The sequence below is a fragment of the Neolamprologus multifasciatus genome, chromosome 19, assembly GCF_963576455.1.
Source record: "Neolamprologus multifasciatus chromosome 19, fNeoMul1.2, whole genome shotgun sequence".
NCBI classification, from domain to species: Eukaryota; Metazoa; Chordata; class Actinopteri; order Cichliformes; family Cichlidae; genus Neolamprologus; species Neolamprologus multifasciatus.
Genome location: NC_140457.1, coordinates 18,243,737 through 18,259,620, shown reverse-complemented (window position 1 = coordinate 18,259,620; position 15,884 = coordinate 18,243,737). Strand labels below are relative to the sequence as shown.

At 41.3% G+C, this 15,884-nt stretch overlaps 1 protein-coding gene and 1 long non-coding RNA gene across 3 annotated transcripts in view; both read right to left on the bottom strand.

The window, feature by feature from the left end:
* The window catches only part of ltk (leukocyte receptor tyrosine kinase), a 68,992-nt gene that overhangs the window by 13,976 nt on the left and 39,132 nt on the right, over positions 1-15,884 (bottom strand). For both annotated transcript variants that reach the window (XM_085143143.1, XM_085143145.1), the window contains 11 exons: positions 15,665-15,759; positions 14,661-14,732; positions 14,099-14,273; positions 13,637-13,787; positions 13,310-13,438; positions 12,833-12,989; positions 9,446-9,631; positions 8,620-8,718; positions 3,841-4,005; positions 3,560-3,673; positions 97-283 (listed from right to left, as the gene is read on the bottom strand). In XM_085143143.1, coding sequence (XP_084999269.1) covers positions 97-283; positions 3,560-3,673; positions 3,841-4,005; positions 8,620-8,718; positions 9,446-9,631; positions 12,833-12,989; positions 13,310-13,438; positions 13,637-13,787; positions 14,099-14,273; positions 14,661-14,732; positions 15,665-15,759 — 1,530 coding nt within the window. The remainder of the gene's footprint in view (positions 1-96; positions 284-3,559; positions 3,674-3,840; positions 4,006-8,619; positions 8,719-9,445; positions 9,632-12,832; positions 12,990-13,309; positions 13,439-13,636; positions 13,788-14,098; positions 14,274-14,660; positions 14,733-15,664; positions 15,760-15,884) is intronic.
* LOC146496384 (uncharacterized) lies at positions 7,533-8,613 on the bottom strand. The gene is made up of 2 exons (XR_014871146.1): positions 7,882-8,613; positions 7,533-7,741 (listed from the first exon to the last, which is right to left on the bottom strand). It is a non-coding gene; the product is annotated as an uncharacterized LOC146496384 (long non-coding RNA).

The following is a 15,884-nucleotide window of genomic DNA, read 5'->3' as shown; positions in this document are numbered from 1 at the left end:
ACTCGCATGTACTGTACCAGTGTACCTGCGCATGTGATGTGACAATAAAAGTGATTTGATTTGATTTGATTAACATTGAGTCCACTTGTGTCATACCTCAGTAGGGTGATGTTCTTGCGTGGCACTTCCTTTAGCTCACTGAACGAAGCGGCTTTGCCGGTGAAAAAGTAGTTTGGGTTGTAGTCCGTCATGATGGTGGAGGAACGGATTTTGCTCAGCTTATACTCGGGACTCTGAAGACGCCCCCTCACTGCATGCAGGTCGTTCTTTTTGCGGTACCACACTGCAGAAAAAGACGAGGCAGAGGGACAAACAAGCTTGTTATATTAAAGAGTCGAAAAACCCTTGACAAAAATTATCAGCAAACTTTAATCAGGACCCTACAATTGCATGTAAGTGGCAGACGGATCTTCCTGACCATCTGTCTGAATGTAGGAGCGGCAACACAAGGAGGGATCAAGCCACATCTTGATAACTTTTTCAATCCTAAAACAACATTCTTAGTGGGAATAAAGCTATAGAAATATGGGAAAAAATGTTTCAAATGGCTTCATTTTGTTCTTAAAGAATACTCCACCAATTCTGCATAGCACTTCTCCAACACTGGAGTTCTACCTCTTCAAACACCACCCTCAGTATGGATCTGTAATTCACACGTTATGTTATGTTAGTAGCAGTTATTGAAGCCTCAAGCAGAGACGATGAGCTGCCTTCAGAAGTCAAGTGAGCTGGCTTCTTTCTAAAGCCACTAACCTAACTGACATGCATGTGGGATGGCCTCTCCTTGGTTACTGCTCCTATACTGTCTGTGCCAGTGAGTTTGGACTCACCCGCCATGGAGGCAGCCCATGTCCCCGATGCAGGTTGGTAGTCTGCCAGGGAGGGGGGGCGTTGCGTGCAGGTAAGAGGTGCCGTCGAGCCATCGCCCGGTGCAGATGCTAGGGACTCAGGAGTTGGGATAAGGGGAGTTTTAAGGAGGAGAAGCAGGAGAAGGAGGAGGAGGAGGAGGAGGAAGAGGTGGGGGTGAAGGACATGGGGCGCCCAGGGATCAGACTACCTCCCTGCATGGGGGAGAGCTCAGGTAAGGAGACACCATTAACCTGAAGCGTGTGTGTACGTTCATTGCCTTTTTTAAAAAATTAAACACGCTCCAGTAAAAACATCCCATCCTCCCCAATTATGTATTTTTTTAAAGCAGATGTTATAAAAATGAATGTCATCAGCCTTTGTTTAGGAACTGATTTATTTAAGAGCAAGTGCACACATTTACACACAATGCAGTTAGTGTTCCATTTTGCATATAGTGGCCCAGTATGCACCACTAGTAGCACAGCCATATCTGCAATTATCGTCTGTCAGATTACACTCTGATAAGCTGATTGCGGGGTTGTATTTATGCTTAATTACACCGAGCTCAAACTTTCTTAAGGAAGAACTTCACAGCAGAAATGCAGACTGCAGTCTTTTATCCTAAAAGGACATTTATCTGATGAATAACTCGCCTCTTCCAGTTCTCACACGTCGCTTTTCACCAAGTCCGCCGCACTTTATCGACATATTCTCTCACTTCTGCTGACAGAAAACCAACCACATCCAACATAAATCGCCTATCTTTTAATGGTCAGCCATTAGCACTTACTGATAACAAAAAAATAAAAACACTCGACTCCATCAGAACACTGTTTCACTGCACTGTGTGCATTAAGGGTGTCATTTAAAATGGGAGGTTAAACGTTTCATGCTAAGCTATCATGAGATATAATGGATTCAGAATAAAGCTTGTGGCGAAACAGAAATTTGAGGGGGGAGTGTGAAGGTGGAGGTCACTACATAAATGTTCAAATACCTTCTGCTTCAGGCTCGGCTGGAAAACGGACATTATTCTGCTCGGATTTCATTGCCAGGAGGTGAAATGTCCACATTACTCTTAAATCTGTAAGAGTTACTCCATATCGCTTTCCTTACAGGAGGTTTTTACATGCATTACTTTATTAAAAAGTCCCAACTGTTTGGTCATGCTTGGTTTTCTTGTCAGGCTGCGTTAAACCCCCAGGGAGCTGGGAGTGTAGCTGATATTCTGCAGGAAGTCAGCGCAGCGCCGATTCCTCCAGAGGCTCTGACACAAAGTTTACTCTCATCAAGTCGCGCTGTGGGAAAATAGCTGAGCTTTGCTTAATATTTGGTGCTTTCAGTGAGGTCATGAAAAGGACAACAGAGAGAGAGAGAAAGAGAACCTGCTATACACGCACACCTTTACAAAGCTCTTGTTAGAGGATTCCCTTCTCATAAAGTCTGCAGCACACAGTTGTCACAAAAGGTGACAAAGGTGCTCTGCGTGTTATTAGCGGTATAATCCCTCACTGTCCTTACTGGAAAATGACTCCACGTGTTGTTAAAACTGTATTCGTATAAAGTGTCTGGAGTTAATCAAACGAGATTTGGTATACAAAAGAAGGTACTTAACAGTATATTTTGCATAGCAGCCTTTGAGACCATGTTCATTGTCAAAATGTGGTTGTCTCAGAATTCCTGTCTTCTTTCTTGTGCTTCCTGTTTTAAGTGTGGTTGCTACAGAGTAGTTAAATTAAAGCTATACAAATGTAATGGTTAATTCCCTAATTACTCCTATTTTAACATTTTACAGCCTGCCTGACCATCTGATTGTCTCAAACCCGCAGCCTACAAGAGAAACTCTGGTAACCTTGTCGCTCAGCAAACAAGCACCTACTTATTCTAATACTCCATATCATAGCACTTTGTGTGCATAGCATTTAACACTTTTAAAGATGAACAATTTCTGCTCTATCCTCTTATCATGGAGTCGATGCCCGTGGGTCCAGCTCAACTCGCGCTTGTCACTGCGCACTTCTCAAAATGACAAAAAGGCTAATCTCTTATCACAGTTCTTCATTTTCAAATACTGTTGTAATCTTCATGTCTGTATAATCACTTCTGTGTTTGTTTTTTGTTTTTTACAGACAATGAATTATAACAGCTGACATTTACCGCTACAGAAACCCACTCATACTGAAAGAAACTTAAATGTCAACTCTTTCTGCTTGTGCTTTTTTTATAATCAGCAAATTTTTTTTTAGAATGAATTCATGCAGCGAGGCGCTTACAGCACGTCTCGAAAATGTTCATGCTTCCACGAGAGCAATCGTTCCACTGCAGGCACTGAATACAGCATATAAACAATACGGTATTTAACAGTCACCTCTTTATCGCCTCTCGTCAGCAAAATAGTCTTGTTTCACCTATTTATACTGTATATACATACAGCCAGAGAAAAGAGAGCGTTACCTGGAATGAGTGCTTGTAATGAGTGTTCATACTGTGCTCACTGTCAGCGTCTAATAATTCACAACCATATCTTTGCCATCGCTCCTTTAGTCATCTTCCGCACAGCCAGCGAAGTGCATTTAAACCAACATTTATCAAAGTTGTTTCTGTTTCTGTTGTTAGTAACATCTGGAAGCATGTGCGTGTCCCAGCTGTGCTCACAGCCGGTGGAAGGTGGAAGGCACAGACTGCGCACAGAACTGGAGGAGTCTCTTACTGAGGATGACGCCGGCGCAGACCAGCGCAAAGCCGCTGGCGACGGTGGAGACCACAACAGCCAGGATCAGGGATGTCGGCATCGGGCCCGGTGGAGTCGGGCTTTGATGAGCCGCTGGAAGGGTGGAGCAGAGATTGTCAATTAGTGTTTGTTAGCTGCTTAGATAGGAAAGAATTGTGAGGGATTAAAAGTGTCATTAAAACTGACATTAAAACAAAACGTCTGACACATCATGGCTCACAAGTAAAAGCAAGACCGTTTGCTGGGTTTTACAGACATACTTAGAGGCCTAGAACATGTAACGTTGTCAATGTCCAGGACTTCATCATCATCATCACAGAGGCAGAGGATGAGGTGAGTATCTGCTTCTCGTTTGCAGCTCTGCGTCTGACAGTGGCTGCAGTTCAGCTGCACCTTGATCTCACACTCACCGTGACTTTCCATTGCTAGAAAGAAGACAGGAAATAAACACAAACATCAAAAGGAAAATTATTTGTTAGAGAGTGAGGGGATGAAACCAACACACATTTAGCTCTGCAGCCTATTCATCTGTGCCATAGAGGGGAAAAGACATCTGTGGCACAGAGAAACAAGCTTTAGTATAGCAGGTTTTGGCTATAAAATGAAAGCCACACTGCTCCTTTGTTGCCCTGTAAATTCCAACTAGACCACCAAACTAAAAGGTAATCCTTAAACAAAAACTCCCACAAAACAAAGTACATAAAACTGTGTTTTTTTTTTAATGAAAGCACAATTATGACACATTAAAGAATAAGTAGATGGAGATGATCCAGATAGTACTTTGATCTTTCCATGACACTATAAAATCAGGCTTGTTATTGTCCTAACACATTACACGTCAAGAACATCTTGTGCTTGTGATCAAATAGCTTTTTAATACATTCATAACTCCCACCTCTCTCCCTTTCCAAAAGAAGTGGGACACTCTGTAAAATTCTGTAACTACAGCAGTTGGTCTTCGTGGTTCTCAAGCTTTTACAGAGTGTTTAAAGAGTGTTAAATGATGAGATGATGCAACAAAGTGGTAAACGTGTTGCTGGCCTCAAATCCAAATGAGCACATAAAATAAAAATAAAAGGAAGACAATTTCTCAACATCTGATGGGTTGCCTTGGTGAGTTATATATCCCATGGTCCTGGCTCTCCAACCAGTTATCTTGAGTTTGTGTTGGACTTATTATCTGTTTCTTTGGAACTAGAAGATTTTCATGTTCTAGTTCTTGATTAATGACTCTTGACTTTAGTATTCCTTGGTGCCCTTGAATTTTGTTATTTATATTTCTTCTTCTTGGTTCTTGTTCAATTATGTTAGTTCCCTTTTTGTGTCTGTCCTAGTCGTGTCTCTCTTTGGCCTGTCTCTGTGGTTGTCTGGTTGAGTTCCCGTAATCATCACTAATCTTTGTGTTTCGTCTTTTTGGGTCCCCATTGTGACATGGCTGGATGTCTGCTCCTTGTGTCAAGTTAACATGTCTTAGTCTGGTTCTCAGTATGTGTGTTAGTTCCTATTTTATTTTGATAGTCGTGTTGTGTACGTCATGTACAGTTTTTCTTCCCCCGTCTTGTTTGTTAGATTCTGTTCAGCTGTGCTTCCAGGTGTGTCCACTCTCCTCTTGTGTCTATAACATCTGCATCTCCTTCTGTTCTTTGTTGTGCTCTCCCTCTTAGTGTGCGAGTTTCTGTTGGTCTCATTTGCCTCTTGTTAGTTTATGCTTATCCGGCTCTTTTTTTCTTTCTGTTTACCTTGCCTGTTATCAGCTAAATAAAACGGATTTTGAGTTTATTTCGGTCTGCTGAACCCTGCGTTCAGTCCACTCTCTGCCACATTCCTGTTCCTTTTACAGAAAATGATTTCCCGTTGTAATACATTCTGGTTTTCTGTTTTGTTTTAAACACATATTTTTACATTATCAGTGCATGTGTACACTACACCATCTACATATATGGTGGATATGAAAATGACATGATGTTACACATCTGAAAATCTGATGAAAATCTCCTGGTAAACAGGTGCTAAGACTGCCTACAAAAGTCAGACAAACGTTGGTAAAAGTGTGCCCCACTGCTGCTGAAGTGTGTTGCTGGCATTAATATGTTATATTAAGTTAAATATTATATATATATATATATATATATATATATATATATATATATATATATATATATATATATATATATATATTTGAAACTGGGAGGATTTTAATTATTGGAAAACAATTACTGCAAATTTATACATACAGTACAGCAGAGCTGCATTTTTTAATGTTCTTTCTATAATTAGTTTAATTGATAAACTATATTGTGACGTAGGAAGAGCCTCGCTGTTTTAATGATGCAGTTTTCTAACAGGAAGAAGAATAGGGCTTCTCCATGTGTCCTCGATTTATTAAACTCATCCTTCAATTAAAGCGAGAGATCATTTAACTACATCACAGAGAAAAATGCATTTGCCTTGAAATTTAATTATTATAATAATGTCTCTCTCTCTCTTTTTCTCCCCTGATCATGCTTTGAATGTGTTTCATGTTGCAGACCCCGACATTGTGTTTTAAAGTGGCATGGCACACTGCATAAACAACAAAGTCTTTCACATGAGAATGGAGGCCTGTCTGTTGGCGCCGAAGGCAACAGGCTGCATGACGCTGTGAATTAGCCACTTTCCTCTTCCTCCCACTGAATAATGAGAATCAGATGGGCTGTTAGTTTCAATTAAAATAGGAAAAAAAATAAGCCCATATATTCATGAGAATGCTTCTACTCCTAAATGTTCATACAAACAGATAGAAAAGCAATTAACACACAAACACATATCCTTGCACACCTTTCTGAGGACATGTCCTTGATATAGTGCATTCCCTAGTTAATCCCCTAGTCTAAACTAAACCATCTCATCACGACTGATTGCCCAACCCTAACCCAAACAGCCATTTCTGCTTGTGGGATCCAGCATTTTTGGTCCTCACAAAGCTGCTGAACCCTGCATGTACTGTGGTCTCCTGGATTTGTGACCCCACAAATATAGTTCAAAGCACACTCAGACAAAAGCACAGATATATTGACTGGTTTAGCTGTTAGGAGTATTACATGAACCTGAGGATTCGTCATTTGAGATTCACATTGCTGTCACAAAAACACAATGCATGGTGCTATCTTAGACCTACACATACTGAGCCTGCAGTTTGTAGCCTTATTTATAGCATTAAACATTCATCACACACTAATCAGGCAATGACCTCTGTTCTATGGGCTCAAATTGTGGTCATAAATATTTTGTACTTGTAAATCAATTTTGTACGGAGCCCCGCAGGGGACATGGGAGAAAAAAAACCAAGACGGACTTTTGCGAGATCTTGCAAAAGTTTTGCGAGATCTCGCAAAACTAACTTGGGATCTCGCAAAAGTTGAATTCCAACAATGGCGGCAGCTACTTAGTTGTAATATTACTCTTTCTGGGCCACAAAATACACTTTTAAGATATTTTGAGGCGTGAAAGTAGTTGGGTAGTTTACAAGACATCACATATTTGCAAAAGTGCTCCGACGTTTTCGGAGATGTATGAAACTTTTGCGAGTTTGTTTTGTTTGTTTTGCGAGTTTGTTTTGCGAGAAGCTCGGTCCCCTAACTTTCAGCAGATGTTGAAAGGATAAAGTTGTGGTATATCAGTGGTTAGAAATACCATTATTACTTTAGGATTAGTTTAACACAAAGTCAGGGCTGACCCAGAACCATTGCTGTGAGTCACAGTGCGTAGCATAAAGGTCCTTTCACATCGGACGCAGGATGTGCTGCTAATGCTAATTGCTAACTAAAGGCCAAGGATCCAGAATTTGTTGCACTGGCTGCTGAGCTCTGTGGGTTTTTGCAGCAGCTCTACCTGTACTAGATGCACCTGCTCCTTGTCATTTCTATCTCTGACTTTATGTCCTCTACAAGAGTTTCTGTTTTTTTTTGCTGGTTCTTCAAATGTTCAATAAAAACATGTATGCTAATTCATGACGAAGAAAGCTTTGTAAGTATCCCCACTAGTGAAGACTGTCATTTCCACAACACTGCCCCCCCGCCGGAGGTTCGCAGCGCTGTTGAAAAGGTTCAGGAGGTCCCTGTAATAAGCACGTAAACCTGTGACACAAAAATCACAAAACTCAGACCACCACAGACTGTTTTCCTTCGTGGTGATGAAGGAAAACACTGGGCTGGCATGAAAAAGGGCATTTATTCCCTTCAAGGACCTGCAGCTCAAAAAAGCACCCCTCCAACAGCCAAACCCATCTGTTCTTTGATTGGATAGTTAAATTTGTGATTGACATGACATTGGCCAATCAGATGAAAGGAAGAAAAATAGGGTCAAAATTCGTACTTGTAACTTGAAACTTGAGTGCAGACTTTCTCACGTATTTTTTGGCTAAGTCCACATATAAATCTTTTTTACACATACAAATCCTGATTTACATGTACAAAACTGATTTACACGTACAAAATATTTATGACCACAATTTGAACCCATATTGTTCGCTGATGACATTTTTGGTAAATATCTGAGCGCACGCAGAGATTTTCATTACAGTGTCTGTTTTTAATACAGTGTCGCCCGGGGGGCCGAGTGAGCACAGCGAGTCGGTGTTGGTTTGGCCTTACATAGATATTATTAAACCGTTTAACGATGAACTCATGAGAGTGGGAATTTCCTGTTACTAGCAAACCTTTACTTTAGCTCTGTTGTTTTCCATTCTACTTTGCTGGAGTCTTCCTCTCAACTCTAGCATGATCACACAATTTTAAACCTATGCCAAGGTGCTACATGCTTTCAGCGGCATCTCATTGGCTTTATTAGCTGATAAAGTATGAAGCACTTGGTCTTTCTTGCTTTACTCTATTTAGTACTTGAATAAGCACTCTAATCTGATCTTGTACAAAGACTTGTACAAAACGTTTTAGCTCATCATCCAGTTATAACCTTCTGAAAAATATTCAGTAGCATCTCAAGGTTTTCATCTGGGAATGGTATTTAAAGATGCAGGAGTAGGGTGCCACGCTCAGTCTCACCTGCCAGAGGCTGCAGAAAAATCTCTCCCATCGGGTGAATAAATGAAATTCCATTCTGACCATCAGCTGTGATGTCATCTGTCAATGCAGCATCGCCTCCTATCAAAAACAAACCAACAAAAATAATAGTAATAACTTTAACTCTCTTGTCTAAACGACAGTTTTCTTTTGATGTAAAGTCCCTATACTGACTCTCTGAAGTATAATTATCAAGGCAAAAAATACCTTAATCCTAACTCAAATCTAGTTCTTAACACTGCTTGCAGCAGTGGGAATTGTACATGAATTCTACACTAAAAATGAAGAACAGATTGCTGGCACAGAAGTAATGAATCAAGCTGAGCAGTATTTTCACCAGACCGCAGTCAAAATAACCCACAATCAGCTGATACTCCTCTATGCATTCAGTCATCGAACCTCACAAAGAGGTTCGATGACTGAATGCATTTGCTTCAGCCTTCCAACAGTTTTTACTCTCTTGCATGTCCCTCTGAAACCCTGTCAGCTCTGAGTTATAAATGTTAATCTGCAGAGTAGAGTACTATACAAAGGACAATGAAGATGAGCTGCCAGGAAGAAGAGGAGAGAAGAAGAAGTCCATAGAGTAGATTCATGGATGTAGCGAAGGAGCACATGCAGAGGGTTGGTGTGAGAGAGAACAAAGCTAAGGGGACAAAGTGAGATAGATGCAACAAGTCCTTTGTGGCGACCACTAAATGGAGTCTGAAGAAGAAAAAGAAGTACAGGAGTAGGGTAGTAGTGCCAAGTAGCTGACTAAAAATTTAGTCTGGGTTGAAATAACAATATGATGACAAAATACGGTTACCTCTGTATCCTCCTCCACCTCCTCCAGCTGTGCACGCACCGCCTCCTCCTCCAAACCCTCCGAAGGTCGACCAGCTGAGCTTAGACAGCGCCAGGGGGCATGAAGATCCCCCCTCGGCACCTTCCACCAGGGATCTGCCAGCCATCAGGTGAGAACTTGAACTATCTTTCCAGCCGCCACCTCCACCTTTAAGGGAAACAAAACGAAGTCATTCACTGTTACAAGAGCTACTTTGGGAGCATTGCACAAGGTTGTAAAACACGGTTCGTGTGTTTGATGTTTGCTGCAGTGAAAAAACTGACCGACTGAGAACAATGGAAAAATGAGTTGCCATTAAAAATTAGTTTAATAAGGGTTCATAAAATAACCCGAAGGCTTACACTGTTGCTGTAATGTGAGCGAACCAGCTTTGATTTTAAAAGGGTACTCGAGAGATTTCGAAATTATACACAGGCCAAATATCCTGACTTTTAGGCCCCAGTGTGGATCAAGATCCAAAAACAGGCTTTCTGTCATAACTTTGCATTTACCAAACCCTAATCAGGTTGTATGGCTGATATCTTTTAAGCAGCTTTTTCAGACTTGACTCATGACTACTAAATGAATGTTTTTATGATCTGCTCAGGTTACACTGAGATTCTTTGCAGTCTGGATATAAGCACAGACACAGTCATCAGTGCGGTTTTATGGAGTATCTACAGCCACCAATGTGTGTAGTGTCTGTTGTGAGCTTGTCTCCGCTGTCACAAATTAGGCCCTACTTTCGACTGGTGATTCAGCATATTGAGTCAGCGGTGGAGGCAATCAGTGAGAGAGCTGTCTGTCTGTTAAGCCAGAAGGCACACTTTAAAGACAAATAAGCTCAGTCTTGTTTAGACTATAATTGAGAAGGTCAGAGTACATCCACTCGGATGTGGAGCGTATCAAATATAGAAATGAGGGAGAAATTTTAGCACAGGGCTTTTGATTTTTCCGACTGTTTTTTGTTCTGTTGTTGTGTTTCTTTGTTTCCATTCGCAGGCAGCTGGTGGGTGGACAAAGGGTCAAGAGTAAAGCGTCAGCTATTCGGTCGCCATAAAAAATGTTAAAACTGAAAGGAGACTTTCCGCCCATCCACTTATACAGCAACAATGTAGCTATACTGCAGCTTTGTTTTGGGCATGAATTTAACCTTTGACTGCACCAAAGTGAACTGATGAATACAGAGACGCCTCACAATGAATAAAAAGAGTTAACGGGTTCAACCATCAGTCGATCAACAGCTCTAATCTACAATGACGGGCAGATATAAGCAGGTTTCATACAAACAACATATCAAAGGCAGACAAGCTTCACTGAAAGATGTTCCTCTGCCCTTCAGAGGTCTTTGATCAGTGACAATATACTGTATATGTACAGCTTGTCTCATGTGGTGGCAGGATGACCACTTTAAACATCAGCACACATGCAAACGCGCGTAAACAGAAAGACCTCATCTGCTCAGTACTTCGAGCTGCAAACTTGCCCTGACACGCAGATCTTTATCTAAACAGTCTCTCAGAGGTTTCAATAAGATGAGTTGATAAACGGTTCTCGTTGAGACTCGGCTGGTCAGAAGGGATTTACTGAGAATGTTCCAGCGAAAGAAGTGAATTCCAGATACATCCCATTATCCACAGGCCAAACACATGCATGCCAACCTGCGCCACCCTGTGTGTGTGAGAATACAGAACAAATAAATCCTCTCATATCTCCGGCTACCTTTTGGACAAATGAAATGCGTGCTTCGGTATCAGACGACACTGAATTCAGTTAGAACAATGTCTTCTCATCCAAAGTTTACAGCATGTTCTTTATAAGAAAATGAAACTTTTCTTTGAACATAAAGTGCAGAGGGTAATTTGTAACCAAAAAGAAAAAATACCCACAATTGCAGCTTTTAAAGTTAGGCAAGAAAGTATCTGGACAATGAAACAATTTTTGTAATTTTGCTTCTGTACACCTCCACAGTGGATTCTGAATCAAACAATCAAGATGTAATTGAAGTGCAGACTTTCAGCTTTAAATGAAGGGGTTTAACAAAAGTGCTGCATTGACTAGGAAAACATAAAAGGACAAACTAAGACAAGTTTACACATGAGGACTGTTTTCAATACTTGGATGAAGTTCCTTTCCTTTTGCACACTTACAAAAGAAATGTCATTGCCCCAAAAATCTATGGATCCAACTTTATATTAAATTTCATGCACTGTTTTCTGTAATACATTTTTTGTGTGTGCTGCTGAGTAAAAAACCCCGTTATGCAACAACCAATAGCATTCCATCTAACTAATTCTATTGAATCTAGTTTTTAATAGGGAAAAATGCCAGGAACACTGATTCTGGAAAGCTGTTTCATTCTTTTAAATAATTGAATAGAATATTTAATACTCTGGGCACAATAACAGTAACTTCATTTTCCTCAGTTATGCAAGGGTGGACGGAGTCATCTTAAACTCAGACATCTCAAGATTTGAACACATCAAAGTGAAGTTATTTAGTGATGAGTGACCTTTGTGGCCTGTATTGAACAAAGACTCACCCCTTATTAATTTATTTTTTGCTAGGAAAATAACAAAATATTTGTAGTTGTTCATTGGAAACACATTATAGAGCAAATAGTTTGTACAATTATAATGAGTTTGAAGGCAAAAGTTTGGTACGACCACCTTTATTCGTTGACACAGAACTCTTTCGGGCTGCTTTCTTGTAATTTCCCTGGGCTCCTTGAAAGAAATTCAAAGCTCTTCCTTGGATGTTGGATGCTTTTTGTTGCATTCACTGTCAAGATGAGCACACACTGCTTCAATAATGTTGAGGTCTCAGCTCCTGGGGGGGACGAATCCATCACTGATAGTTATCGATTGTGTGTTTTCTACCTCCATATGCTTTTACTGAATTTGCAGGGTATTTGGGATCAATGTCATGTTAAAAAATGAAGCCACTGCCAATCAGATGCTTTCCAGATGGTATTGGATGATTAAGATGTGATGGTACTTTCCTATGTTTCTAATTCTGCCAAAACCTCCACTGTGTTTCACAGATGGCTGTAGAAAGTTAATGTTGTACCTCACTCAATGGTTCGAGCCAAAAATGTAAAATTCGGATTCATTATTCCATTTGACGTTTTGCCATTGACTTTCAGTCCAGTTCTTGTGTAATGTCGCATACCTCAGCTGTTTCTCCGTCTTTCCCTTCCTTAAGAATGGCTTCTTGATAGCCACCCTTCCACTGAGACCATTTCTGATGAGCCTTCAGTGAACGGTAGATGACTCAACAGAGGTGTACTTTTGGCATTTTTTATACATTAAACTAAAATAGCAGTTTTTGCAATAGGACGCTAGCAACAAAGAGCTTATATTACACTACCTGCTGCACCAGTTTGGCCATTGCTACTGGGAGCTTCGGTGCTGTTTTCATACTGCTCCAGTGGTATGTTGTCCAGACTGGACTCAGGGTCCTCCAGGTAGGCATTTCCTCCTCCACCAGCTGCGATCAGCAAGGGAACCAGCTCTCCACCCTCCTTCTGAAAAGACCACGCACGAGTAAATCTTTCAATTTCATTTATTTAAATGATTATGAACACTTTATATAAGCTACACAACAACTTTAGAAGTCCCGATGGCACAATAGATAAGAGCGATCATAAAAAAGTGAACCTGCTAAAGTTCCACGCTGCATGCAGATATAATCGATCTATATTTAAATCTATGGATTGAAGAATGAAACACCGCTGAATCATTTCAAATGCTTATGTGCCACAGTGCTGTAGCTTAACAATGCTATGCACACAAACCCAGAGAAAATGCACACAGTTCTGAAACAACTCAAAGTGTCTTCTGCTACCTTAAAGACGTACGTTGCTCCCCCTCCTCCGCCTCCTCCTCCAGCCCACTCTACACCAGCCTGCAGCTTGAGGTTGTCTTCAATCACAGATGACTCTCCGAGGCAGATCTTTTGGGTGTGAGGATTTCTCTAAAACATGTGGAAGATGGAAAATCAAGGTCCACAAGATTTAAAAAAAAGAAAAAGAAAAGTTGCAGAAACATGAACCTGGCATTAAAAAAGGAAAATCCGAATTTAGGACGCCGTCTCGTCTCTCCTCTCTAAGACATCCCATTCATCCCACATCAACAAATCCTTCCAGCATGTTCTCACCCTCACTATACTCACCCCTGGGCATGCATCCTCTCCCTGGTGTCCCACCAAGATGTAAAGCATATCTCCTTTTTCCAGAGGAAAGATGGCAGAAATAAAGACCCCATGGTTGCGTTTGTTGTGGTTTTTGGCTCCTTTTCCTCCTGCAGCCCCATAAGCAGAGATCCTGAGGGGGGATCATTGCAACAGAAGGAGATTTAATCCTTGGTCTTAAATGAAGTGCTTTTAGGCTTAGCCACGCACTGTATACCGTAATGGATAGCAAATACCTCATTACACTGAGCAAACGGCTGCAGATGTCTGTCGTAAAATGTGGATTATCAAATAGTTACCAGTGATCCTAATAAGATTCCTTATTACGAACTCACATCGTGTTAATGTGGCTAGGAATTACACGTGTGTATAATTTAACTACCAAAGTCCACTGTTTACAAAAACCGGTACATGTTCCCTGGCTCGGTATCACCGACCACTTACAGGTATCTGTTAGTAGCAGGCACCTTCCACATCTGAATTCCTTTCAAGTGTCCCTCCTTCCCCACAGTAACGTTGATATTTTTGTTCCTGTAAGTGCTGTCACACTGGGCTTGGGTTGGGCCCTGTGGTCCACTGGCACCGCATGATGTAAACCACCAAGTCATCAGAGAAACCTCTACAAAAGGCAATAGAGGGGGAAAAATACTGCTTTTAGTTGTTTAATAAGCTGCAAAAACTACAACCATTTTCACATTGTTATGTGGAGGGGGGAAAAGTACCAAAAGCATGAAAATCAGTAAACAGCTGAGATAAGATACACAGTGAAGAACAGACGCATACATATGGCACATCTACAAGAGTCACAGGTAATTGCATTAAGGAGCTGGCATGTGATTGCCGAACACAGGCTGGATTAAAAGCTTCTGGTTAGCTGTGATGAGTGAACAATTGACCACCTGGTGTGCAAATTGTGCAAAAAGAATGGATTAAAGATGACACAGTAGACTGGGACACTTCAGAAATTCACACGCTATGCAAGATAACTGCTGGAGCTGTGCACTACCTGAGGCCAAAGGCTCTGGAAGGGGGCTTAAGAAATCTTCAAAGTCGGTCGCGGGCAGCAGAAAGTTGAGATCTGATGGAGGGGAGGGGAAGCCAGAGTAAAGGTAAAGGCAGGGGAAGAAAAAAAAAGAGAGGAGTCACAGTCACTCGTCTGGATTTCACCTGATTATGAACTATATTTAGAATGAAAGTGGCACAGATTTCCTGAGGACAGGGCTACACCATGAAAACTTTTCTATCTTGGCTGTGTTTACCCACTGTGGAGCGTACAGACACGGGGATTTTTGTCCTTTATTGGTGGTAAAGGTTGTACGCTCCTCATTGCCAAGCCCTTAGGCAACTAGAGCTGTTAAGGTCTTATAACCCTCTCGAACACAACAAGTTCCCCGCATAGAGTGAGATCATAAATGTGATGGGCAGACTGATTATTCTGAATTATTGCTTTCTAAATTTACTCTAGAAACCTGATTTAAAGCCGAAGTCAGTTAGAAAATGTTCCGTCCTCGCCCAACTGCAGAAGCGCAACAGACAACTGCGCCTCCCTGGAGGCTTCAAACCATATTTCCCCTAAATCCCGCCGAAACAAAAACAGACCTTTTCATGTCTTTGTTATTAGAAAGTCTGCTCTCTACTTTGAGAATTAAAAGCTGAAGTGCAACAACACGGGAGCAGGAATGTTGGCACACACTGCTGTCTTACTGCGGCACTACATTTGCAGCAAATCATTAAACGTCGGTTACCCACATGTCTCAGCCAATCAACTAAACGGGGCATCAGACGAATAGCTGAGGGCCGCTGTGGTGCTGAACAAAAGACAGCAGTTGGGGAGGTCTCCCCGTGCTCCTCCCAAGCTCAGCCGCAGTTTGATTTCATAAAGTGCACAGATCATTATGAAAGCAAAGACTAAATATGCGGTAAAGCAAGACAAATGTGTGTTTTAGCCCTTGAGAACTCTTAAAGAAATCTGTATTGGCTTTACTTAATGGTTGTGTGATCTTAGCTTACCTGATTGGAAGCAGGCTGCTCCAAGTGCAATGTCATCTAGAGCAACGTCAGCATTGGAGCCTTGTCCCCACACAGCTGTCACTTTAACACGAAACCTGGAGCAATCAGAGAATTACAGTTGTCTTTTCTTATGAGAAAGCAGCAGGATTTCAATCCCAGTGAGTGTACTTAAACTCTTCAGAGTAAAGTAGGAGTGAAATCTCTTTTATTATGAGCACTA